Genomic DNA, 25,347 nt, shown 5'->3' with positions numbered 1-25,347 from the left:
AGTGAGGTAACCCAATCACAAAAGAACGCACAGTATGCACTCACTGATATTAGTCCAGAAGCTCAGAATACCCAAGATACAATTCACAAACCACATGAAACTCAAGAAGAAGGAAGACCGAAGTGTGGATACTTCAGTCCTTCTTGGAAGGGGCGACACAATACCTATGGAAGGAGTTAACAGAGATAAAGTGTGGAGCAGAGACTGAAGGAAAGACCAACCAGAGGTTGCCCCACGTGGGGATCCATCCCATATACAGTCACCAAACCCAGACACTATTGTGGATGCTAACAAGTACTTCTGACAGGAGCCTGATATAGCTGTCTCCTGAGAGGCTCTGCCAGTGTCTGACAAATACAGAAGTGGATGCTCACAGCCATCCATTGGACTGAGCACAGGATCCCCAATGAAGGAGCTAGAGAAAGGACCCAAGGAGCTGAAGGGTTTTTCAGCTCCATAAAAGGAACAATAATATGAACTAACCAGTACCCTCAGAGCTTCCAGGGACTAAACCACCAACCAAAGAGTACACATGGTGAGACTCATGGCTCCAGCTGCATCTGTAGCAGAGGATGGCCTAGTTAGCCATCAGTGGGAAGAGAGGCCCTTGGTCCTGTGAAGGCTCTATATCTCAGTGTAGGGCAATGCCATGGCCAGGAAGTGGGAGTGGGTGGGTTGGTGAGCAGGGGAGGTGGGAGGGGATAGGGGACTTTCGGAGGGGAAACTAGGAAATGGGATAACATCTGAAATGTAAATAAAGTAAATATCTAATATGAAAAAGGAAACAGGAAAAGTATATATGCATAAATAATTATGATGCTCAATAGTAAACAAGAGAGGACAAAGAATATTTGCTATTCTCAGTAGAGTATGTTCATACTGAGGGAATCAGTGAGGCTGTAGGAATGAGGCAAAATCTAAGTGAGGTTTTCAGAAAAATCTACCATGCAGGTATATATGTAATTGAGGTGTTCCTGTGATGAGGTGAAAGTATTCCAGTGATGACTGTAACACAAAAGTAGCCTCTAAAGGTTTGCTTAGTATCATAACTGTTTAGAAGCTAAGCTTGAAGAACAGGAAGTTCCTTAATGTTAGGCCATAGATTTTGCATTACATTTGATTTATTTGGGCTTAATAGGGCACCTGGGTGTTTAGAACAGCTAATAAATGGAATGAAAGCTTATAAAATAGAAGGCTGCATATGTTTTTTTATTTTTTTTTTTTTTTTTTTTTTTTTTTTTCATTATAGATGGGGAGATGTACCAGTGTACGTCTCAAGGCAGGACCTTGAAGCCTAGTTTTGCTTCACAGTGAAGAGCATGCCGAGTATTCACCCCCATTTGAGTTTCTTTACTTGTAAAATAATAAACACTAAGAACACTAAGTATAGCACTACTGAGGGAAATGTGAATTCATCTGATCACTATAGAGATCAATATCCAAGAGAGTAAAAACTGGAACTACCACATGATCCAGGCAAGCTATTCCTGAGTATACCCTCAAGAGAATATTATTCTAACTACCACAGAGCATCAGCTATTAACCTGTGGGTCATGACCCTTTGGGTCAAATGACTCTCTGATAGGGTTGCCTAAGACCATTGGAAAACACAGATATTTATGTTAGGATTCATAGCAGTAGAAATTCACAGTTAGGAAGAAGCAACAAAAATAATTTTATGGTTGGGGGTCCCCACAACATGACACATTGTATTAAGGGGTCGCAGTGTTAGGAAGGTTGAGAACCACTACCATAGAGACATCTGTGCACCCATGTTTATCAAGTTTAACAGTTTTGGAGTCGATCATTGTTCTGATCCCAAGGATGTTTTGTATAAATCCCTAGTGCAAGATGACAGAAGTATGTTCAAACGTTGTTAGAGATTTTGTCCTTATCCCAAGACAAAGTTTATGTAGTTATTTTTTTAAGTGAAACTCAAGTCATCAACTTAAATATTAATTTTTAAAAAATCAAACATCCTGGGTCTGGGGCTATAGCTCAGCAGTAGCATGTTTGCCTCCCAAATATCAACGCCCTAGAGTAAATCTCTAGAACTTTAAAAAAAAAACAAAACAAAAAACCACAGTAGACATTGAAGATATACTTATCTGATGTTTGCATACGGAGGGATGATAGTAGGCAAATATTAAAAGTCTATGTTTACTTATAATTAAAACGCATGTAAACAAGACAAGAACTGCAACTGAAAACATAGGAGTCTCAAACCTGAACCAGGAAGCTTTAGGTAGTGTCTGTCGGTGTTTTGTGGTCTGAGGATTAAACATGTGTATGTTCAGAACCAACACTGATATTAGATAAAGTAAGCCAGAGGAAATCTTATGTCTAGAATCTAGATTGAAAAAAAGAAGACAAGGAAGTGGATGGGTGCTATTTATAGATGGAGAAGGGACTGGTGGGAGGGGAAGTGGGCCAGAGAGAAGGAGGAGTGTGAATAAGTATCTAACCAGGATGCATTGATAAAAAAAAAAAAAAGAAAAAGAAAAGAAAAGAATACCTCTACATGTCTTCAAGGAATAATACATCATCTGTATGACAAGTTCTTAAGGAACGATGCCACTCTCGGCGTACTTCCCACACCCATAAAATGTTGAAATGACACCTACATTTTGAAATTCTCCAATTTTTAAATGGAAAAATGTTAAGTATTTGCTAGTTTTTAATTGCTCAAATTTCCCTAAAGAAATACATCCTCCTCAAAACAGCATTTTTTTTTTTTTTTTGGTGACAAGACAAACATTTTTGTTTCAGGCTGTAGAGAAGGCTCAAGGCTCAATGGGCCAAAATACCAGAGTGGGATTCTTAAGCCCACACTGTATTTTGTTCATACATAAAATGTTTAATTGGGAAAATGTTACATATTTGCTCATTTTTTATTGCCAAGATTTCTCTAAGAAGATATTTTTGCTCCTCAAAACAGTAATATTTTATGCCGAGAGGGCATAAAAACGAATACAGACATTTCTCCATTTCGAAATATCTATAAGGTGCCTTCCCACCTTTAGGAACTTTCCTTCTTAGTGGATGCTGGAGAGAAGGTAAACAGCGCCTCTGAACACCTTGGGCCGGGCGCTTTGTTTGAAGAACTTCAGAAACCGAGGAGCCTGCACGAAACAGTGCTGGGGTGGATGCCAAAGGGGACACCCAGTCTGGATGGTACAGAAAAGGGAGGATGCTAAAGTACCACGGGTCCCCGACTCCTGCCACTCCACCCAAGAAGCAAAACAGACAAACAGAGGGATGGAGAGGGTCGACCTGGGAAGTCTGTAGGGAGAGAAGGGGAGGCAGACACTTGGGAAGTTACTGCGGCAACCACGAGGAGCCCACATCATGTCCACTAAGCAGAATTCGTAAATCCCTCTGCCTTGGGGAAGGCAGCAAGCTTAGCTCAGATACCCCGGTCTCTTCGAGGGCTTCAGTAAGCAGTCCTGGAAAATCGGATGGGATTGATGCGCCGTTCCAGTCCAATCCATTTTCTAGTTTGCAGGGGAAAATCCGGTCCGGCGTTTATTTTTAGCAGCGCTTTCCTGTGACCGAATGCTACTGCTTTCGGGGCTGGGATACTGAGGACCGTATTGGGGAGAGAAGCCAGGGCGGGCGGGGGAGCGGGAGGCGGTGAAAAAGGGAGGGGGACGCCGTGCGCATGCGTGCCAGCGCCCATGCAAATCTGCTGTACATCCAGAGCAAAGTGGGATGATCTGTCACTACACCTGCAGCACCACGCTCCGAGGACAGCTCCTGCTTGCAGCTTCCAGACTCAGGTAAAAAAAAAAAAAAATACAATTCTGAGCGGGCCTGTGCATGCTTTTCAGTATCAGATATGCATCGCAACCTAACCCCTGTAGAGGCAAATCTGCTGCTGCTGCTGCTAAGTGTCCTTTGGTGGCTGATCGCAGCTTCAAGGTTTAAGAAATCCCATCTTTCAGGAAGCCTGAAGGGAAAGAAGGAAGTACAGGCGAAAGCATCAGATTGGCTTTCCAGATTTGGGGATCTGAAGCGGGCCCACATCTTCCTGCCAACTTCCATTGAACTTCCCAGCACTCTAAAGGGACCGAAATGGAGAGCAAAGGTATGTGGCTGTCCCCACCGGGGCACTTCCCGCTGCATGTGCGTGTGGCCAGGGCAGCCCTCGGCTAGGGGACTGCAGTGCTCCGGAGCGGGAGGAGCATCACACTAGGTCGATAGGAGGAGGAGATGCTATGTCCGTTGCAGCAGCAGGAACGTGGCAAGAAGGCCACTAACTCCCACAGCGTGGAAGCCAGTGTTTAATACTCCCATCAGTTGCGTAGTAGAGTGGGATGAGTTTTTTTTTTTTTAAAGGGGGGATGGAGAAGACTCCCTCCCAAAATGGAGGGGGAGGAAAGATGTGTTGGTAAAGCGATTTCTTTCCTGTACAATGATGGACTGAAATACATATATTTTGTTGTCTTTGGGATATGCTCACAGGCATATTTATAGCTGATATCCAATAATGCATTGCTAAAAATGTTTGAGTTTCTCCACCCCACCCTACAAACATGGTGTTTCTGGGTGTGTATGGCATCCGACTGCATTTTGAATGGGTATCAGATGAAAAATTGTATCTATCTGAAACAGTGTGCACAGGAACTGACCTCTAAGAAGATCAGGGTACAGAAGTATTGCTTGGCTCTTTGAGCGCGTTGCGTTCACTAGTTTTGGACATGTACATATTTAAATTCTCCTCATAAGCAAATCTGAAAATTTTACACCCACCAACTGCTACATGAACTGTGGGAATCAACTTCTGGTTGGCGTATCTAACACATATAAACAAAGCAACCATTAGAACTGTAAGTTTGGATGTCATTTGGACTTAACCCCACACAAACAGGTCTCTTCCCTTCCTTAAAATGCCCACTAGGTTGTGAGTACCCTGAGTGACGACGTGGCCAGATACCCAGTACGAATATAGAATGTATTTAATTTTGGTGAAATCAGAGAAATGATGTCAACTTTTATGAAACTATATTCATTATCCAGAACTGGAAGAAGCTATATTTGAAGCGAGGCTTTATTTTTAACCAGAATGTCAGTCACTGTGGCAATGTACTTAAGGCTCGGGGAGTGGTGTTGAGTTACCTATTTCTGGTATGATTAATAAAACTAGAGTGTTGGTGATAGCAGCTGTCTGCTCAGTAAGGTTATTTTGAATATTTAATTAGTAGGTTTATTGTAACTGTACCTAGGCAAGCACTGGCACCTAAGGAAGATCTGAAATGATGTGGAGAAAGAGTAGCCAGTAGCTTTCAGATTGGGCAAATTATTTTTGTGACACATTTGGTGGGCACTTCCTTGACTGACAGTAATGTGCATAGAGAGAAAATCCATGTCTCCTAATATACATAGTGTATTACAGAATCCACTTTAAAATGAAAACGCAGTCTTTCTTAAATCATAAATTAATATAATGTTTTAGTTAGTTGAGCGTTTCCTGGACATAAGGTTAACAACAGAGAGTATCACTTTACTATGAAAAACTGTTTTTCTGCTTAGACGACACCTGGCCATTAAATCTGGTTATTTGGCAGTGGTTCTTGGTAACATTTGCCTCGAATTTATACAGCAATTATTGGTCCATCATAAAACGAGGATGTATCTCTCAACAATATTTTGTATTTTCTTTTATTGCCTATAAGGAATGTTGCCCGCCCCTCAGAGCTCCAGGTGGATTATAAGTCCTAATAATAATCATAGAGTTCTAGTCATGCTGCCAGTCTGGGGAGTTCAGAAGGGAGACAGAATTTCAGAAATAGACCTTAGAGGAACTGGGCCAAAAGTTCTATGTTAAGTCAAACAACAATGATCTAGTGGCTCACAGCTCTGAAATAAAGGCAGTGAGAACTCTCTTTATAAGCCAATGTCGTGGTCATTTTGCAGAGGACTCAGTTACTTGTCACAAAGTGAAAGTCTTGATGAATTTTAATTCCTGGACTTTATAAAGCTGAGTTGTCCAATTAGCAACCACGCTGACACGGATACTTACAGGTTCTAAGTCAATACAACTGGCATGATTAAGACTGCAGCTAACTCTGAATTTTTATTCCAGAGGGGGAAAGGAGTATATTAATGGGCATTTGTGTCTGCATTCCATTCTAGTGGGAACATCTTTCATGTCTTATGCCCTGCCCCCAATAGATTCAAATGTATTCATAGGAAGATATTCTCAAATATTAAGTACATTACTCATTATTTCCTTTATTGGAATTAATTTTAGACAGAGTTAAAGAATCATCACATGATTCAGTTGACTATGCAAGAGTTTACCATACCAGAAAATGTTCCAGTGACCTCGGTTTAGATGTGAACCCTGTCACCAGTGTCAGGCCACCTTCACATTACCTTTACTGTTTGAAGAGCAGAGGAGCCAGCCAGCTCTGTGAGAGCCATGATGCTCACAAGTAAGATGAGCTCTGCTTGCTTTCTTATTATTTTACATCACTTCCTGTCATTAAAGATAAGGAGGAAAAAACAGCTCAATTCTGAGTCAGTGTCAAGGATCTTTGTGCTCCATGGTAATTACATTGTCTCCAAGACTGAGTTTGATGTGTTTGGAGTAATTTTGACAGAAATTGTGCCCTGAAGATCCCAAGGACTAGAGACTCTCAAATAACGTAGAGTGTTTAATATTTGAACTTGTGGTCCAGAAACTTTTCTGCATCCTAGAACCACTTGGTATGTTTCATAAACACTCTCATGAAGGGTCATATCCAAGATAATTAATTATAATGTTGGATAGGAACCAAGATGTGTGCACTTTATAAATGTCCCAGGTGTGATGTGTTTGAGAGCTACCCATTTGTGTGCTCAATGATAGACTGCGGTTTGCAGACACATTTAGAACTGCAGGGTGCTCAGTTTTACTCTAGGCCCACTAAATAGACTGATATTCAACAAGACTCCAGGCGATCTGTATTCAGGATAAGTTTCAGGAGCAATGATTTAAAGGAACCTCGTGTCTCTCTTCTCTGACCGTATCACTCTTCGCTTTGCATAGAGTCCATATGTTACCTGTATTAAAAAACAAAAAACAAAAAGCAAAAAGCAAAGCACCTATAGTGATTTCTCTATGCAGAGATGTTTAGGCTGCATTCTTTGAGATTTGAGTTTATCTAGTTCTAAGGAAGGAGTCTGTGTATAGTTCTTTAAAAGCAAACAAACAAAGCAAAAAACAAAAAAAAAAAAAACCAAAAAAAACCCCCCAAAAAACCCAATACCCCTACTCTTTCTTAGTTACTTTAATATTGTTGTGAAGAGATAAGATGGCTAAGACAACTTATAAAAGAAAACACTTATGGTTTCAGAGTGTGAGTTCATGATTCTCTGGGCAGGAAGCATGGTGGCAGGCAGATGTGGTGCTGGAGCAGCAGCAGAGAGCTTATGTCTTCCAGAGAGAGAAGGAGGTAAAGGAGAAGGGGAGGGGGAGGGGAAAGAAAGAGGGAGAGAGAGGGGGATGGGCTTGTAAACCATCAAAGCCCACCTTCCCCCCAGTGGCCACACCTCCTAATCCTTCCCAGAGAGTTCCACCCGCTGTGGACCAAGCACTCAAACATGTAAGTCTATGGAATGCATTCTCATCAAAACCCCCACATCTTCCAAATGATGCTTCTAGCCAGCCAATAGCCATTGATCCTAGACCTCACTTTTGTTGGTCCACATTTCAGGACCACGGGCATCACCTCAGAAGTTTTTAAAGATGCTTGCCAAATCTCAGGCTCTCTCTGGATTTATTACTTCACACCTGGGTTCCTGAAAAATTGCAAGGCCGTTTGCATATATGTTAAAGTCTCAGAGCTACTTGTCTAAATTGTAGGAAGCAGATTGTAACTGGAAGGGACAGTACCCAAGACACCGGAGTGGGTAGAGATCATCTACTCTGTGGAGGTTACGGGTGAGCGCTCAGGTCCCAGACCCCTGTTTGCTTTGGGAAAAAGCAGATAGAAAAGTCTCTGCCTTGTTGTTTGAATCCCAAACAGGCTTGATGTTAAGAACCCCTCCTGTTCTTACTCTAGCCATTTTCTTTCCGCTCCCAATCATCTTTAAACATTTATTCTCTGAGTTCACTGAGAACGCCTATTAAGATACCACTGCTAGCCCTTGATAGGTACTGCAGTGTTTAAGTTGGCATGTGTCTTACCATGGGACAGGTCACTTCCGTTGTATTGTATCTTTGCTCGGCTTTCTGAACTGTCCTTCAGTTCAGTGTTCTGCACTGCCTTTCCTGACCTCTGTGTTTAATGGCTATTTAAATAGAGTGTTCCATGCAGCTGAAATGCCTGCTTGTCTTTCGTATGTTGCATTTCTTACACCATCAACGTAATGATCTCTATTTAAATAAATATTTAATGAGTACCTACTTTGTGGGCAACATGCTTCGGTCTGAAAAATCTAAAAGAAAACTAAGCAGAAGGTAGTAGCTCATGGCCGTAACTCCAGCACGCAGAGAATTAGGAGTCGGTGGATAGACTCTACAATATAGTTAGCATGAGGCTAGCCTGGTCTACTTGAGACTCTGTTTAAGTAACAAAGACTAAGATGTAATCCTTGATCTTAACCACGTTGCTCTCCTACCCCCTGTCTTTGCTACTGTATTGATTAACTTTCCTGAGGGCATAATTTGATCCTCTAACATTTCAGCAGGTACTCTGGAATCCATCTTAGGAAAAACATGTTTCTTTCCATAGTAGGTACACTGTTTTTACCTGCTGAGTTGATTTTACATGCTGAGTTGAATAGATAATAGTTTTTAAGCAACTTTTTTTTCAATTTTTTATTAGATATTTTCATCATTTACATTTCAAATGCTATCCCGAAAGTCTCCTATACCCTCCCCCCACCCTGCTCCACTACCCACCCACTCCCACTTCTTGGCCCTGGTTATATGTACTGGGGCATATAAAGTTTGCAAGACCAAGGGGCCTCTCTTCCCAATGATGATCGACTAGGCCATCTTCTGCTCCATATGCAGCTAGAGACACGAGCTCTGGGGGTACTGGTTAGTTCATATTGTTCTATTGTTGCAGACCCCTTCAGCTCCTTGGGTACTTTCTCTAGCTCCTCCATTGGGGGCCCTGTGTTCCATCCAATAGATGACTGTGAGCATCCACTTCTGTGTTTGCCAGGCACTGGCCTAGCCTCACAGGAGACAGTTAAGCAACATTTTCATGTGTTGATAGGATTAGTACCTGAGAGAGAAAAAGTCATCATATTACCAAGGCACTGAGAAACATCAGTTTGATTCTGGGGCAGAGAAAGCTGGAAACCAACTTGTGTTCCCAACAAAACTTGCTCATGTTCTCTGGAGAAGAAAAATAAAACAAACAAAAAAGCGTTTTGCAGTCATTAACTTAGCAGAACTGAAAAGTAATTTTATGAAAATTGCTTCCTCATTGAACAGCCATAACAACTGGAGAGACTACCATTGTGGAGAAGTCAGATCTAGTATGGAATGTGGTGGAATGGTCACTGGGTATAGGGCACGCAGCTTCTAGCCCAGTTCGAATAGTGTTAACTTTGAACAACTCTCTTGGCCTTTCTGGGTCTCAAGATTTTTAAACATTAAAGAGAGTTTGGATCATCTGATTTAAATGCATGATGAATTGTCACGTCGTTCCAAGAACACTGTCGAGTGCAGGGTAGAGATTTGTGTCCTGATTCTCATTCTCTGGGCTTGGAGCTGGGATTCACAAGCAGACCCTGGGTTATTTATTTTAGAAATACTTCTGTCCCATTCATCTCTCCAAGTCCTCGTAGGTTACCTAGGAGGCTTAGAATATGGAATTCCCGTGCAATTAGAGACCCCGAGAGAAGACTGAATGTTCTACAGCAGGAATGCCTTTCTTTGGTTTCTACCTTGGTTTCTTCAAAAGAAAAATCACTGTGTGGGAGAACATGTGAACACCAACTATGAGTCTCCTCTGAAAGCGGCTCCAGCTGACCAGCTGCCTAGCTGGGAATGAATTGTCGACTTAAGTGGTTATTAACAAGACTTGTTATCCTCAGCAAAGAGTCCAGGGGCGGCCACTTTCTTAGCCTTGCCTTTTTGTTCTTTCAAGTTTGTGAAGTCCTGATGTGATTAGATTGGTGCTATTAATGTTTGTGGGTTTATTTGTTTTGAGCATTCACATGTATGCTACGGTATGTGTGTAGGCCAGAGGATAGATAACCTGTCAGGCTTGGTGGCAAGTACCTATACTCTCGGAGGCATCTCTCTGTCCTTAAATAGACATTTTTGTGCCCGCTAAGTGACCAATAGGGATTTATTACGTTTGTTACTGACAGTTTCTGAATGCAGTGCACATTAACAACTATAAATAAGACTGTGAGGCGTTTTGTGGTTTCACAAAGGTCTTTGCGTTCTATCTGCTTTAAAGCTCCATGATTACACGTTTTGACTTCATCTCATAGACAAAAGGAATATCAAAAAATTAAGCTGTTTCTCTATAAACCAAGGCTCCTCCTACTCATTCCCACCTCCATCCCACCATATCAGAATTATGAAGTACAATTTGTCTTTTCAGCAAACTGCGCAGATACTTAGCAAGCAACCTGCATTGACATTCACAAAGGCTTCCCTTTAGCCAAGGGGTTACTTTTGTGCACATTCTACTCGATTTACTTATTTACTTAACAAACTCCATGTGTTTATATAGGTGTTCAGCATAGAACCCAGGGCCTTACTTTAATTAAGTATGTGCCAACACCGAGCCACAGCTGATTACATGTCCAACAGGAACTTTTCTGATAACCGAATTTGTTATTAAGTTACTATTGATGCTAAGACTTTGTTGTGAGCCAGTTATGCAACATTTTGTGGGTTGGTAGTAGGTAGAGCTACATCAGGTCAAGTATGCATTGAATGGATTTGAAGCACTGTGCAAGTGGGTAAATTTTGCTCATCAGCAGTGCTTCTCAAATAAGAGCCACAGGGCACCCGGGGTCCAGGGCACTCAGCTATTACTGAAATACTTGGGAAATTATATGTACGACAGGCAAGACGCATGACAAGCAAGTAACTAACTGTGTGTTTAATCAGGAACACTGCAGGGCTTCTTCTTTCTTTGTTATTTTTTTTTTAAATCAATTTTTTGTTTTTTAGTGTTAAAGACCATCAAGGAGAGATTTGATTCCTATGCTACAGACTTGAGAGAGAAAATAAATACATAAATAGGTAAAGTAAGGGAAACTGAAACTGAGAGACACGCCATTCATCTTATGAGCATCCATCCTTTGCTCGCAGAAGGACACGGTACAGGTTTTCTAGGACCTACACCTCTTGACTCATTGGAGTTTTCTCATCTTTCCCATTTCATTGTACAGCCCACTTCTTCTTCTTCTCAAAGAAGTGGGATTCTTACCCAGAGAAGTTAAGCTACTTCCGAGGCTGTGATGCAAATGATGGTACCCTGGTTGAAATCTCAAAGACACCTGTTGTTCTTTCACAGAGCTTTCCCCTTTTCGCCCGCACAGTCTGGATGTTTACCCCCTCTGGGGACTCCGGGAGTACATTTCATCAAAAGTGGCTTTACCCCACATAAAGGAAGCTGCTCTTTGTCACATAGGCTGGCCTCAAACTCATGATGTTCCTGTCTTAACATCCCTATGGCTGGTGCTACATGATTTTAAAGTCTGTTTGTCCACTGTTAGTTAGAGAAACAGCCCAATGGGATGGACAGTAGGAAGAACAACCCAGAAGCTTTCACAGGCCATTCAAAGATCACCAAATACAAATGAGTTCTCTTTGGTAAGTAGGCAAGAAGAAGCAACCATGAAAATCACTGCCTCCTGGAATCTCCCTTGCTACTATATTACCATCCATGAGCAGCAGTCAGGTTTGTATCAGGTTCTCAAATGCTCACCTTGTTCAAACTGACTAAACAGACCTCACTCCAAGGCAAACTGAGATGATTTCCCTCCAGCTATTTAGAAACTGGAAACTGGAGACATGTTTCTTACCTCAAAATATATTAAAACTTTTTATTTGTTTGTTTTTCTTAGTTTCATTCACATACTAGATTGCATAAATACAATAATTACAAAACATTTTTTACATGATTGCTCTAATTGAGAAGGAAAATATGGAAAACTAAAAGCCTTTCCAAAGGCTCTTCTTGCATTCCAAAATATTTTCACCATTTCTAGGACACTCAAAACTGAATTTAGTTCAGTTCTGTGTTATTCTTTCTCTAGAATTTAAGGAAGAAATATTTGTTGTGTACCGAGAACAAAGACTCTGCAAATCATGCTTTATTTGTGAGCCTGCAAATTCAAAACAAGATGACGTGGAGCATTTTTACATGCAGGCTTCACATCAGCACTAGCATACAAAGCAAAGCAGTAATGCAGACATATGAGTGCTCTGGAGAACCTCGGGGGAGGGGAGGAATGGCAGCTCCTGCCTCTCACAGTCAGGTGATAGTTGGTTGAATAAATGCACAGTGCTTTTGGGAATGGATGGCCATTCCCAAGAGATGTCCTGAGTCTGAGCTTTGAAAACTGGGCTCTCTGTACTGGTGGGATATTGAAGCTTTATATTGGGTTTGGTACATGGGGGTGAGGAACAGATGTGCTGTGTTCTAATGAAACAAGAAAGTCCTGTGTTCAAGTTCTGTTTCCTCTACTTATCCTATAAATGATACTTGGGGGGAAAAATCTTTTAAATCTCAGTGTTCTGAACCAAGTTTCATGACTTCTTCTCTAATCCTTCTCCTTCATCCCACCCCTTTTCTCTTCTTTCCTTCTCCTTCTTCCTCTTCCTCTTCCTTTTTATCTTCCTCCTCCTTCTCCTCCTCTCCTTCTTCTGCCCACTTCACTCTCATATTATAGCGAAGCTATGTTGTCAGCTTTCTAATGTTCTGTTTTGATCCCCGTTCTTGCTTTCTATAGAAAATAAAGCATAGTGGATAGTAGTCCAAATAACCACACTGATTTTACAGATCAAATGTTGAACTAGCTTTTGTTGTTGTTGTTGTTGTTGTTTTTGTTGTTTGTTTGTTTGTTTGTTTTTTAAGCCTGATCTCACTGTTGACCTGAAACTCATGTGTAGACCAGACTAGCTAGGAATTCACAGAAATCTGTCGCTGCTTCCAGAGTGATGAGATTGAAGGCATGTGCCACTATGCCTAGCCTTAAGCTTGTTTTTTAATGTAATAATTTTCGAGACTGAGTTTATGGGCATGTAGCTGGATTGCCAGTTGATATTATTCTAAGGAGGAAAGCACTAAGCCTGGGGGAATTACCATTTAGAATATTAGCTATTTTTTATATTGATGAGAGCACAATATCTTACAGAAACAGCTTTTGCAAGGAAGGCATTATTTTTGCTCACAGTTTTAGAAGAATCTGCCAATCACAATGAGGAAGACATGACGGAACAACAGCGACATGATCTGTAGCAGGAGGAGTGTGATCAGTGGGTGTCAGGCACAGTCCAGGGAGGTGAGATTTCACCTGGAGTCAGGGAGAGTTATACTCCTCAAAGACCCACCACCGTGATGCACCCTCCCACAGCAAACCCTACCTCCTACAGACTACAGACCTCAAAATAGTGCCACCCACTGAGGACACGAGCTTGTTGGGGGACATCTCTTAACTCTCCAGTCATAGCATGTAGCTTTATGCGTGGTAGGACTGTCAATTTGCTTTGATGGATAGTGATGGAGACCTATGGAAATGACCCTCGCTTGGCATTTGGAGGTCTAGATCCTAATCCATACTCATGTCTCAACTCACTGTGTGAGTTTGATATCATTTCTCACGTTCACCTTACTTTTCATCTATGAAGCAAAGGAAGAGAGAGGCAGGAGTCTTTGAATTTGAGGAATTCTAAGAATGAGCATTTGCAGCGCTGTGATGAGAAGAGAGTCAATGTTTGTCTTGCAATTATGGTTGGCGGCTCCCGCCTTCCCGACTTTAGCTGATATGATAGCATTTATTTTTGCTCAGCAGCTTCTGCATTATGTTTTCATAACATCTTTTTTTTCATCCTCCTATGTATCCTTTTTACAATTAAGATTGGTTTATTTATATATCAGTCATATGTGAAGTTGATAGAATATCGTCCCTCTTTCAGCTCTAACAAGCACATTCTACCAAGAAAAGGCAGAAGTAACACCCATGCCAAGCACTCTGTGCTGAGTGTCTTACTGGTGGAATAGATGGGAGATTTGATTTTCCTTTGTTTTCAATCACTAGCAATACAGAATTCAAACCCAAACACGCTCAGTTCTTCTGCCTTTCCATCATTTGAAAGCAGTAGTTGTCTCTGGCAGCACTCGGCTTTCATCCTGCTCCTTGGAGACAGAATTATTGCTGTTTCCAGTTGAATCTTACCTGGTAGACTGAACTAATAGTTAAACTGTATTTCTTAGTTATGTAAAGGATGAAGGCAATCTATTTAACAGCTTTAACCTGTTAAACATATGAATTATGTTCAGAAATACTTGTGATATAATGGTGGCTATGAAAAGAGTATATGTGGGCATATGCCTGGATATCAACAACAAGCGATAAGTATATCGTGGACAAATAACACATTGAAATATGCAAAAGGTAGAATTATTGGATAGTAACAAACAAAACTAGGAGTAGATTTTTATTCTTCTCCAGGTATTCAAGCAATTTGAAATTCTAGATAATTTATTGCTAAACATGGTACAGTCCGTATCAGATCAGGCTCAGTTATAAGTGGTTGAGTAGATTTATTTACATTTTACCTAATCTCTTTCTTCAGATCTCATGGCTTCATGCTATGTTCATGCCAGACATCTAGAGGACATTTGAAAAGTTAATCTTTTTTTTTTCTTAATTAAATTGAGGGTTCTATAGCTTTTACTATGCATTAGGCACTGTGCTTCATTTACACACTGTCTCATTTAATCCTCACAGCAACATCGTGACATTCATAGTTTAGGGCCTGGGAAACTCAGGCATAGTGACGATAAGTACCTTACACTTTTACCCATGATGCAACTGGGGAGTGGACTTGCTTCAGAATCTGTGACCTCTAACACAACTGAATCTTAGGCGTACTTTGCTCTAGTCTGGTATGACAGTCACATTTCCTCCACTAAAGAGAAATCAGTCCAGCTGAGTACATGCAGATTTCCCTAACCTTCAGGGCACCGGGTGTAAGGGCAAAAGATAGCAAGATAGTCAGTAGCCACTAGCATGTTTATGAACATGAATTATGATCAGAAGTACTGGTTATATGATTGTAACTAGGAAAAATAACATTTATGGCTACATTTACAGAAGCTCTAGCCAAGGAGAACCAGACTTGAAGTGTTACTAAGAGCTTCTGTCAGCTGACTGGGGTTCAGGAAGGGATCTAAAGCTCTCATATACCTTAAGTTTCTTCCAACTCCAGTGGCTTAAGGAAGAGCGTGCTGTAGCTTTCTTCTAACCCTCATGCTACATAGCTGTTCTGGCTTATCAGGAAAAGTGACTGGTGTGGTAGGAAGGCCACAAAACTGGAAACCACACATACCACTAGCAACTTTTTAAGATCTCTCGCCTGGTCGAGATATATTTCCATGTTTTCCCCTCTAATTTGTATTGGGAATTTCTTTCAAAGCTAAAGGGACCAGTGAGGAGAAGCCATTAAAAGCCAAGCTAAAACAAGAACTCAGTGATGGCACGCACTTACCGTCATTTCTATCACCTGTTTCTTCGAGGCCAAAGATTCCCACCACCATGTAACCCTTCAGCATAGAAGTGGTTCCTTCCTCTGGTGTCATGTGCATCACTGTGGATGAATAGTGCTGATGCATGATGGGATTGTCATCTGATGCTGGCAGTTGGAGTCTTTGTTAATCTTCGTGCCATTTTCCTTCCCTTATCACTGACCCTGCCCTGCCTAGGTACCAGTTACAGTGGTCTAATTAGGTTACATTCCTCCATACCTTTCTTTAGATTGCTGATCCTTGCAGTCTCTGATAGTGTTTTCGGTACCTTGCCTAACTCCATTTCATTAACTTCCCTCTGGTCACGACTATTAGAGTACCTTGTAGCTGTGGGGTGTAGTTTAATAGGACCCATTGGTTCAAATCGTACAATAAGAGCAAACAGCACTGACATTAATTGGTAAACAAATGAGATTTGGATTGGAATTTTATTACCTTGTTCTCACTGTCTGACCTAAATGAAGTTCAGGTTCTTCAGAAGAGCAAACCTGACTATCGTAGCAAAAACCAGTGGACATTGTTGGTTAGATCAAGGGCAAAGTTGCTGGGATCCACACCCAGAGTGGCTGATGATGTGGGTTGTGGTGGCTCTTGGAGAATGCTCTTCCATGAACTTCCCAGCAGTATGCTCTGCTGTTAAATTTCAGATTGCTTTCTGAGAACCCTAGGTGCAGAAAACCTACACTAGTATTGACCGGTGCTTAGATTTGACTCTAGACATAGATGTATATTGTCCTGACTGTTCAAGGATGAGGGCTTGGGGTAGCATTCTCATGCTGGAGGCCATAAATAGCTTAAAAGAGTAAGTGGTATAACATCTTGGAAATAAACCACAGTAATCCACAACTACACACATTAGTTATTAATTAATTAATTAATTAAAAGATGTGGGGCTTGATGGCCACTTACCTACCATTTTGCCATATGCTCTGGATATCATTTGCACTAGCAATGGAAGACAACAGATTATTTCATCTGAGAAACACCTTTCAAATCAGCAATGGAAGATATGGGCAAACACAAACTCACACAGAACTCACTGCTACCAATGCAGGTGAAAATTTAAATTCTAAATTTACTTTTTTTACCAATATAGCTTCTGTATAGATTGTTCTGGAAGTAATGACTAAAAATAAGGTTTGTGTCATCTGTTATTGCACCACATAATAGAAATATAATGTGTACAAATGCAGAGAAAAAGTCCAAATACAGAAAGAGGTTGGCATTTATAGAAAGCATGAAAGTTAAACATTGGAAGAGCATCCCAGGGCGAAGGAGCTGTAGAGACAACGGTAGGAGGGTCTTAGCTGCATTGACAATAACCAGGGAAATGTAAAAGACTGGCTGATTCCTTTGTCAATCAGACACCAGTGCTGGTTTCTGGGCACGCTTCTAGGGGCTGAACACAGTGGTGAAAATGTAGATGTCTTACCTTTGTGTTGCCCAGAGAGATGGGGACAGGATGTGGAATGATGAATCATGAAGGCTGGAGGGAAATTATGGAAGTCTGTTACAAATTATGTAATGCAGGTGGTGATTTCATTCGCCTTTCAAAAATATTAATTAATGTAAACATTTTTAAGAAAATTAGATTCCCTGGGGATTTTAGATCATAAAGCTTCAATTATTCAGTAGCTTTTAAAGAACACATGTGCTTCACAAAGCAAAGCATACCTCTTAGTACACTAGCATGGCCGGCAGAAATACTACAACCCACTCTTCCCCTCTGTAAGTTCTACTAATCAGTGGTGTGATAGGTTCCTGCTGCCCTTCTGTGCACTACTGACTCTTGACTTACAGAAGTACTTGCATGGAGATTGATGGGCTGCTGCTGCTAATGACGATGTTGATAATGATGACGACGACGATGATGGTGGTGGTGGTGATAATGATGATTGAAAAATGCATGAGCAGTCTTTCAGAATGTACCAAGATTAAAAGATTACTCTCTGAATATCTGTGGATAATTAGGAAGGTTTCAGGATTAAGCACAGAACTAAAGCTATGTAAAGACTAATATCCCTGGATGTTAGAGTTGTTATCACATCCTGCTGTTCTTAAATGTATGAAGATTTTTGTGGATATGTTTGTGGGTATGTTCAGTCTCAGTCACAGCCATATGTTTGGATATTCACAAGACCTATATTTAAAGAAGAAAGAGAAGCTAACAAACCATTTTCTGAGCCTGACTAGTCTTGGATTTTGTATGCTAACTTTCTTGCTGACAGCATTGGGCAAGATTCCTAACGTCACTGTTTTAGATTTGCCTATCCATATAACAGAGATAAAAATACTAGCTAATATTGGTGGCTATTTATTGACTTGCTTTGAAGACTAAATTAGATATTGAAAGTGTTTAGCATATTGATTATAGTAGTCAATAAGTAAAGCATTGTTATTTGTTTTAAATACTGTATATCTCAAAACTGCCTTGTAACCTCTGGTTCAAAGTCACAGCCTCGGGCTTTTGTGGAGTCTGATGAATTCAGACTTGCTTAGTATTTAAACCCTTTTGGTGGTGCTGAGGATGAGCCTAGCGTCTTCAGCAACTTTAGGCTCATGGTCTACCACCAAGCAGCACCCACAACCTTGGCTGTTCCAGTGAACTCCACTCATAAACACTAGTAATCATCACCTTTCATTGTAAGTTAACATGAGCCACACTACAAATGTATGGCTTTCATATCAAAGCCATATATCCACTCCAGGAAGACAGACCCTGCCCTGCCAAACTGAATGGCCATGTTCAATGGGTGAAGCCCGGAAGAGTGCCTTGTATGGAGGAGTTCTCTGACTGGCTGGTGAAAGGTTTATGAGTAGTTTTTCAAATGAAGGTCAGCAGATGATCTTCATCTGGGAACTCTAAGGGGTGGTTAGACAACTGAGAAGAGCAGCTTGATCTTTTCTCTGAGCAGAAGTCTTTTGATCTCCATTGATCATTGATTCAAGTCTGAGAAGAGATGGTGGCTGTCCTGGACACACGGCAGCTTCCTGGGATACTCGCCCTTCAGAAATGACCCCTGAGTGTAGAAATGGTCCCTTGTGTGTGACTTCTTTTCATTTGCTCACTTTTCTTGCCACAGCTATAGTTGGGGTCCTTCTCACTGGCATAGGTCCTTGTCTCTTCTCCCAATTTTCTTTATAGAGATTAATCACGTTAAACTGTTTCACGTGTACATCCGTAATGTAAGCGATATTTGCTCCTAATGATTTCACCTCACTCCCATTTCACATTCCCAGCCCGGAATGCAGTGGGCCCATGCATTTATCTCCCAGGGCTTCTACTGTAATTTTGGTGAGGTAGGCATCTACTAGCAAGGTTTTTATGATTATGTAAGTTCTCTTCATGACTAAGACAAATGGAACTATGATGGCTTTTCTGTTTGTGTTAAGATTTTTTTTTGACTTTTCTAATTGAGTTGTTTTCAGTGGGCTCTATCATCTCCATATTGTACACTATTTAATTTCCTACCAGTTGTCTGAGTCTCACTTCCAGATGATGAGATGCAAATCAGCAGGTTATTCTCTGAAAACCTCACTTGCAAGACCTTCCCTCCACATGCATTCTTTCCTTCTGTTCTCTGTGCATGGCCTGGGCCCTGGGGGCCTCCTTACTAGTGCCCTGAGAAACCTCTGCAGGTTCCTTTGCCTGGACCCTGTTTCTCTCTGTCATCTGTATTATTATACTACATCACTCCCTTAACTTTCATGAAACATGTTGCCTGCTAGCTTCCTGAAGACAGAATCCATAGTACATAAATATGTTACTACATATCCAGAAACATCCTCATTCTTCCCTCATATGCAGATGGTCATTGGGTAGGTGTAGAACTCTAGCCTTCAGAATTTAATTGGCACAATTACCTTGCTTTTACTTTAGTTTTGTTTTTCTGATCTCATGGGATTCTGATTTCTTTTTCTTTTCTTTTCTCTTTCTTTCTTTCTTTCTTTCTTTCTTTCTTTCTTTCTTTCTTTCTTTCTTACTTTCTTTCTTTCTTTCTCTCTTTTCTTTCTTTTTTTGACAAGCCCAATTTTTCCTTTCTTTATTCTCAAAATTTCAAAAGCTTTACTATTTATTTTCTTGAGGTTTGATTTTTTTCCCCTATCATATTGGATTCTTAATGTGGGGAGTCATGTTGTTTAATTCTAGGAGATATTTTCCAAGTCTTTACCTTCTCAAAACTTTTCGCCGACACTTGCGTTACAGATGTAGTGGCTTCCATTCTCTGTCTCCTTTGCTTTTTTTACTTTTTAGTCCATACTTATTTTTATATAATATTTTATTCTTTGAGATTATAACATAGTAACATTATTTCTTCCTCCTGTTTTCTCCCTTCAAATTCCTCCAACACCCCCAACACTCAACACTTTCATATACATGGCCTCTTTTCCTTTAATTGTTGTTATTAATAATGTGTGTGTGCATGCGTGCATGTGTGTGTGTGTGTTCTTAAACACATAAATATAACCTGCTTAGTCGCTATGATGTCACTTGCAAGTATGTTTTTAGTGCCGACCATTTGGTATTGTTATTATTGTGTGTGTGTGTTCCTAAATACATAAATACAACCTGTTTAATCTGTATAATATCACTTGAATGTATGATTTTAGGGCTGGCCATTTGGTGTATGTTTCCATGGCGAAGAGTATTTCTCCTACTCTCAGCATTCCTGAGTTGTCCGTAATTCTCTGTTGAGGGTTGGGTTCACCCGAGTTTTTCCTTCCTTGTTAGCATGTCTGTTGTCCTTGCTCACCTTTGAGCATTTGTGTTGGCGAGATCTTCTGATTCTCCTAAGAGACACAATCACACAAGCAGACTTCCTGATGCTCTGACTCTTACAGCTTTTCCTCGCCCTCCTCCCCAGTGATCCCTGAGCCTTAGACACAGGAGTGGAATTGTAGATATGTCAGTGGGGACTGTGTCTCATAGCCACACTTTGATTGGTTGAGGTTTTTTCAAAATGGTCTCTGTCTGTTGCAAAGTAAAGTTTGTTAGATAAGGTGTAAGAATCATAGTTATCTGCAAATATGATTTCATTCCGCTTGGTTTTGTCTTTGATTAAGAGTTTTATCCCCTGAGGGCCCCCCTTTTTCAGTTGTTTGATTTTGTATTTTGCCATCTTATTTCAAAGGCCTTTGATGAAAACTCATGAAAATGTACTTTAGTGCTTTCCCCATCCTTCCATAGACCCTGTTTCTCCTAAGTGCTTATTTGTTTTGCTTTGTATCTTTCTTGATAGAGACTTCCTGCCGGTGTTTTTAAAATACGTGGTTGGTTGTTCACGTTTAAAGAGTGGTTGTGGCGATAAAATGGTGTCTGGAAGCTCTGTGTGCGCTGTGGGGTTTGTCAGCAACGGCGTTAGTTATAAGTGATCTTCCTGGGGGTGTTTACTGTGTAGTCTGTGCACTATCAGTGTCTGTGTGCAGTAGGACAATGGTTCAGAGACCATCCAAGACTATCCCTCTGCCTGGATGCTGCCAGGCCGCACAGGTTTCAGCAATCACCATGTAGGTGTTCACTTAGACTCCTTGATTCCATTGTGCAGCTCTTTGCCCACTACACGCACAGCTTCTGCTCTCGTCACCGCAAAGAATAACCCTTACCCTCCTGCTCAGATTAGGAAACAGGTACTCCGTTGCAGCATTTCAGAACCAGCTTTGTGTGTTCTCTCACCGTCTTCAAACCAAGTATTTTCACAATCCCAGCATATTCTACCTTTTTTCCTGCTTCACCTCACTTCTAGACAGACACGGCTTCTCCACCACCCAGAGTCTGAAATCTTTCCCCACTGCTGACTCAGGGGAGGTCTGTTGTCCCCTTCCTGTCCGTGCCAGCTGGTTTTAGTCACTTCTGTTTTATTATTGTTAGGCTTTCTCCTTTATAGCCATCATTAAAATTTCATAACGCACACATGCACACCCACACGTGAGTGTCTATGTGTTTGTGTGTGTGTGCACACATGCATGAGCACACCTGCCCACCCCACTCAACATGGACCCTTGAACTGTAGTTCAGTGTGTCCAGTGCACAAAATCTCTGTGAGCAATTCTTCATATTTACTTAGAATTCCCTTACTTTTAAAAGGACACTGAGTGATACCATGGAAGATCATCTCAGCTCTGAGGTCCTGCATGTGCCACTTGGCGGAGTTAGCTGTGCCCCACTCCTTCAGTTTCCCTAAGGTGATCTAAGTTGTCAGCCATCATGGTTATTCACTCTCCCATGAGAAAAATAAATTTATGTGACTTACTGGCTTAACACAGTCTCCAAGATCATCTCTATATAGTGTTCAAAAAACTACTTGAGGCTTCTTTTGAATTTTTAAAATTTATTTAAACTGTTATATGCAAACATAAATTAATAGATTACCGATGTACCATATTATGTTTTAAACATTTTTAACCTTGTATAATATTTACATGAAGTCAAGGGTATTTATATCTTCCAACATCACTTCCACATGACAAAGAGTTCCAATACCCTTCTAGTGTTTGAAATGAACAGAATTTCAGTACTGTCTCTAGCTGTCCTGCCATACAGGCACGCAGGACTCCTTATTCCTAATTGTGGCTTAGGACTCTATGATTAGCCATCTCCCATCCTTTCCCTGTTCCCTTTCTTCTGAGGCTAAGGTAGCCACCACACTCCTCTCATCTTTGATGAGACCAATGCTTTAGGGTACACATGTGGATACAATCACATGGTACATGTGCCTGACTTACAGTGTTTAACATCACGGTTTCTAGTTCCTTCCATATTGTCAGAATTGTCAGGATCTCATTCTTTCATGCCTGAGAGTTATTGTCATGCATAGGTGCCACTTTTTTCTCACCTAGCAGTTGATGGCTTCCCAGCTGCTTGTTTGTTTGTCTGTTTGTTTGTTTGCTTTCTCTCTCTCTTCTCGACGGTGGTGAACAGGGTTAAAATGAACATGGCAGAGTGGTGGATGGTCTGAGAGAGATGCACCGAATGAATTTTCTTTAGATGTTTACTCAGTTACGGGAGTGAAGTGTCTTATGGTAATTCCACTTTTACATCTTTGAAGAAGTGCCAGGTCCACAATGGGCATAATTCATATAGCCACTAACACTGTATCGCTTTTTGTATTTTTGTTTTCAGTTTCTTGATCAGAGCTTGTTATTGTTGGTCTTTCTCATAATAGGCATTTCTACTGTGGTGAGTTAATATTTTACTGTGGATTTTATTTTTTTTTTAATTTTCCTGATGATTTAGTGACGTGGAACAGGATTTCATGTTACTTTCCATCCCTACCCCTCTTTTTATTCATCAGGGTCTCAGCTGTATCCCAGGCTAGCTTGGAATTCACTGTGTAGCTAAGGTTGGCCTTGCTCCAGTCTATGTGCTATCGAATTGAGCTACCACATTGGCTCCAGCTAAGTTTATAAAGTAGCCTGTGATACATCCATCCATTTTTCATGACAGCCAACAATGAAAAACCTACCCTGAGCTACACATACTACATGGTATTGGCAAACAATATACTATAGCAAATACTGTCGTAAAATGTTAACACATATTAGCAGTTGTGTAAGGGGCAGAGATTAAATCTGACTTCAAAATTCACGTTTGGAAATATGTCTTCACTTTCATTATTAGAGCTATCCTTTCCCATACAAACCTTCTTGTCAACTTGAAATCAGCAGAGTTATTAACTTCCTGGCATCATCAGGCTGTTCATGGCCAGGAGAGACTTTGGGGTGATTTTAGCGTTTGTATTTTACCTGATCCATCTGAGACAAGGGCAAAGTGTGACCCAGCTTTGGGAAAGACAAGACTGAACTCAGATTTAAAAATTCCTATACTAGTGTTCTTTTCACTAAGCATATCAAGCCTCCATCCACATGCCCAGCTGTCTATTAATATGATTAAAAATTCTAATTCACGACTATGAGCCACAGAAATCCAGAAGTACTAATTTTAAGAACCTCTGAAAATTAAAGAATGACATTTTAGATGAAGTCTGTGTGTTTTCTGCATGTAGGTGTAGAGATTCGAACTCCCACAGCATCAGAAGAGAATGGCTCATGACAACTAGAGAGTCCTCACTGCTATCTCATTTGGAAAGATCAAGGGTCACAGTTTTAAGCCAAAAGAGCAGATCTGTTTTCAGTTGTATGGGTTCGTGTTGATTGAGTTTAAATCCATACGGCAAGTTCTGGGGCCGGGTTTTCCACAAGTTCAGATGAGGCATTGCAACATCCTTTCCAGATGTTCCCTGTTTACAGTGTCTTGAAAACACACAGCAGCCATATATATATGCATATGTACATATACATCGTATACATACACATATATGAAACAAGGCAGGGAATGATGTCTCCTCTTAAGAGTGTGATGTATTCTGCTGAATTTATGGTTTCACAACTGCATTAATAGTTAACAGATGCTGTATAAAGAGCACCCCGCCCAATGGTCACTTCTTCACTAAGAACATAACACTAACAGTAATGAGTCATGCATTATGAGCAAAGCCTAGCAACCCCAGTGAATCTTACAATATCTGCACAACATGGTAGGAATTCTTTATAGACAAAAGCACTTAGCTTGCACTTTTCTAGATCTTAGCCAAATGCCGAGAAGTGATAGGCTGCACTTTTCTTAAAAGTGTTTTTCTTCATCCTTGTCTGCTTTGTTGACTTCTGTCACACTGAGAAGGACTGTCACATCCGTCCATCTCTTGGGTCACCTTCTCTTTCTTTAGCTATATACACTTCATGAGGGCAAAAGTTATTTCTTTCCTCTTTGTTATTTGAGTGAGTTGGCATTAACTAAACATTTAATAGAAAGTTAATGGAAGAGGTCAGAGTGTATACTCTTTATATATAATGGAGTGGTTTGATTTTCATAGTGATCTTCATTAGATGATAGGCATAAAGACTCAGGATGTCACACATGTAACTCACATGCTTCCATGTCCCCTTTCTCTTTTGAAAGTCATTTTTTTTTGGTGCATCTCAATTAAAGAGCTACAGATCTTTAAATAATGGATCCTGTTGGTCATGATCTCCTGTTGTCCTCCAATCCTTGGATATCACCATTTAGACTAGGCATGAAATTGCTCCTGGATATAGGTAATAATAATTTATCTACAGATGCTAAAATAGAAACAAAAGACCCTTCTTTATGCACATCCTGTATACTGAGGAGGGATGAGATTCTTCGTTGCACCGGGCTCCTCCATCAGCACCCCAGTGGCTTCAACTCCCTGGGGTAGGAGTCGAATGTGTCAGTTTCTGTGAGCTCAGGTCTGAACACCTCTGTGCAAACCAAGGTTAGCTTTGCCTGTCAATACATCCTCAACCTTAGCAACTCTAAAGTACGAGTTATCAGAACCTTAGACCGGCACTAACCAAGACAATTCCTGTTGCTTGGAGCCAGGGCCACCTGTACTCATTCCATGAGATAGCAGAGGATGCTCACTTCTTGTGGGCTGCTACAGAGTCTGTTCTGATGCTCAGCTCACTCACAACTAGGACATGAAATCAGGAGTCAAGTGAAGGCTTCTTATCATTTGTGCACAAGTCCCTGGGCTAGACCTACCATCCTTCCTTCCTTCCTTCCTTCCTTCCTTCCTTCCTTCCTTCCTTCCTTCCTTCCTTCCTTCCT

General features: G+C 40.9%; 1 protein-coding gene across 2 annotated transcripts in view; it reads left to right on the top strand.

Annotated features, from left to right (window-relative positions):
- Nucleotides 1–3,689: 3,689 nt before the first annotated feature.
- Fgf12 (fibroblast growth factor 12) overlaps nt 3,690–25,347 on the top strand; it is a 559,190-nt gene continuing 537,532 nt past the window's right edge. The window contains exons 1-2 of one of the 2 annotated variants that reach the window (XM_021209134.2): nt 3,690–3,779; nt 3,945–4,087. In XM_021209134.2, the coding sequence (XP_021064793.1) occupies nt 4,075–4,087 (13 nt within the window). In that variant the 5' untranslated portion in view covers nt 3,690–3,779; nt 3,945–4,074. The remainder of the gene's footprint in view (nt 3,780–3,944; nt 4,088–25,347) is intronic. The other variant, XM_029544609.1, reaches the window with a different exon arrangement.

This window comes from Mus pahari, chromosome 12, assembly GCF_900095145.1.
Source record: "Mus pahari chromosome 12, PAHARI_EIJ_v1.1, whole genome shotgun sequence".
In the NCBI taxonomy this organism is placed as follows: Eukaryota; Metazoa; Chordata; class Mammalia; order Rodentia; family Muridae; genus Mus; species Mus pahari.
Note: the sequence above shows the minus strand (reverse complement) of the source record. Positions and strands in the feature narration are given on the sequence as shown.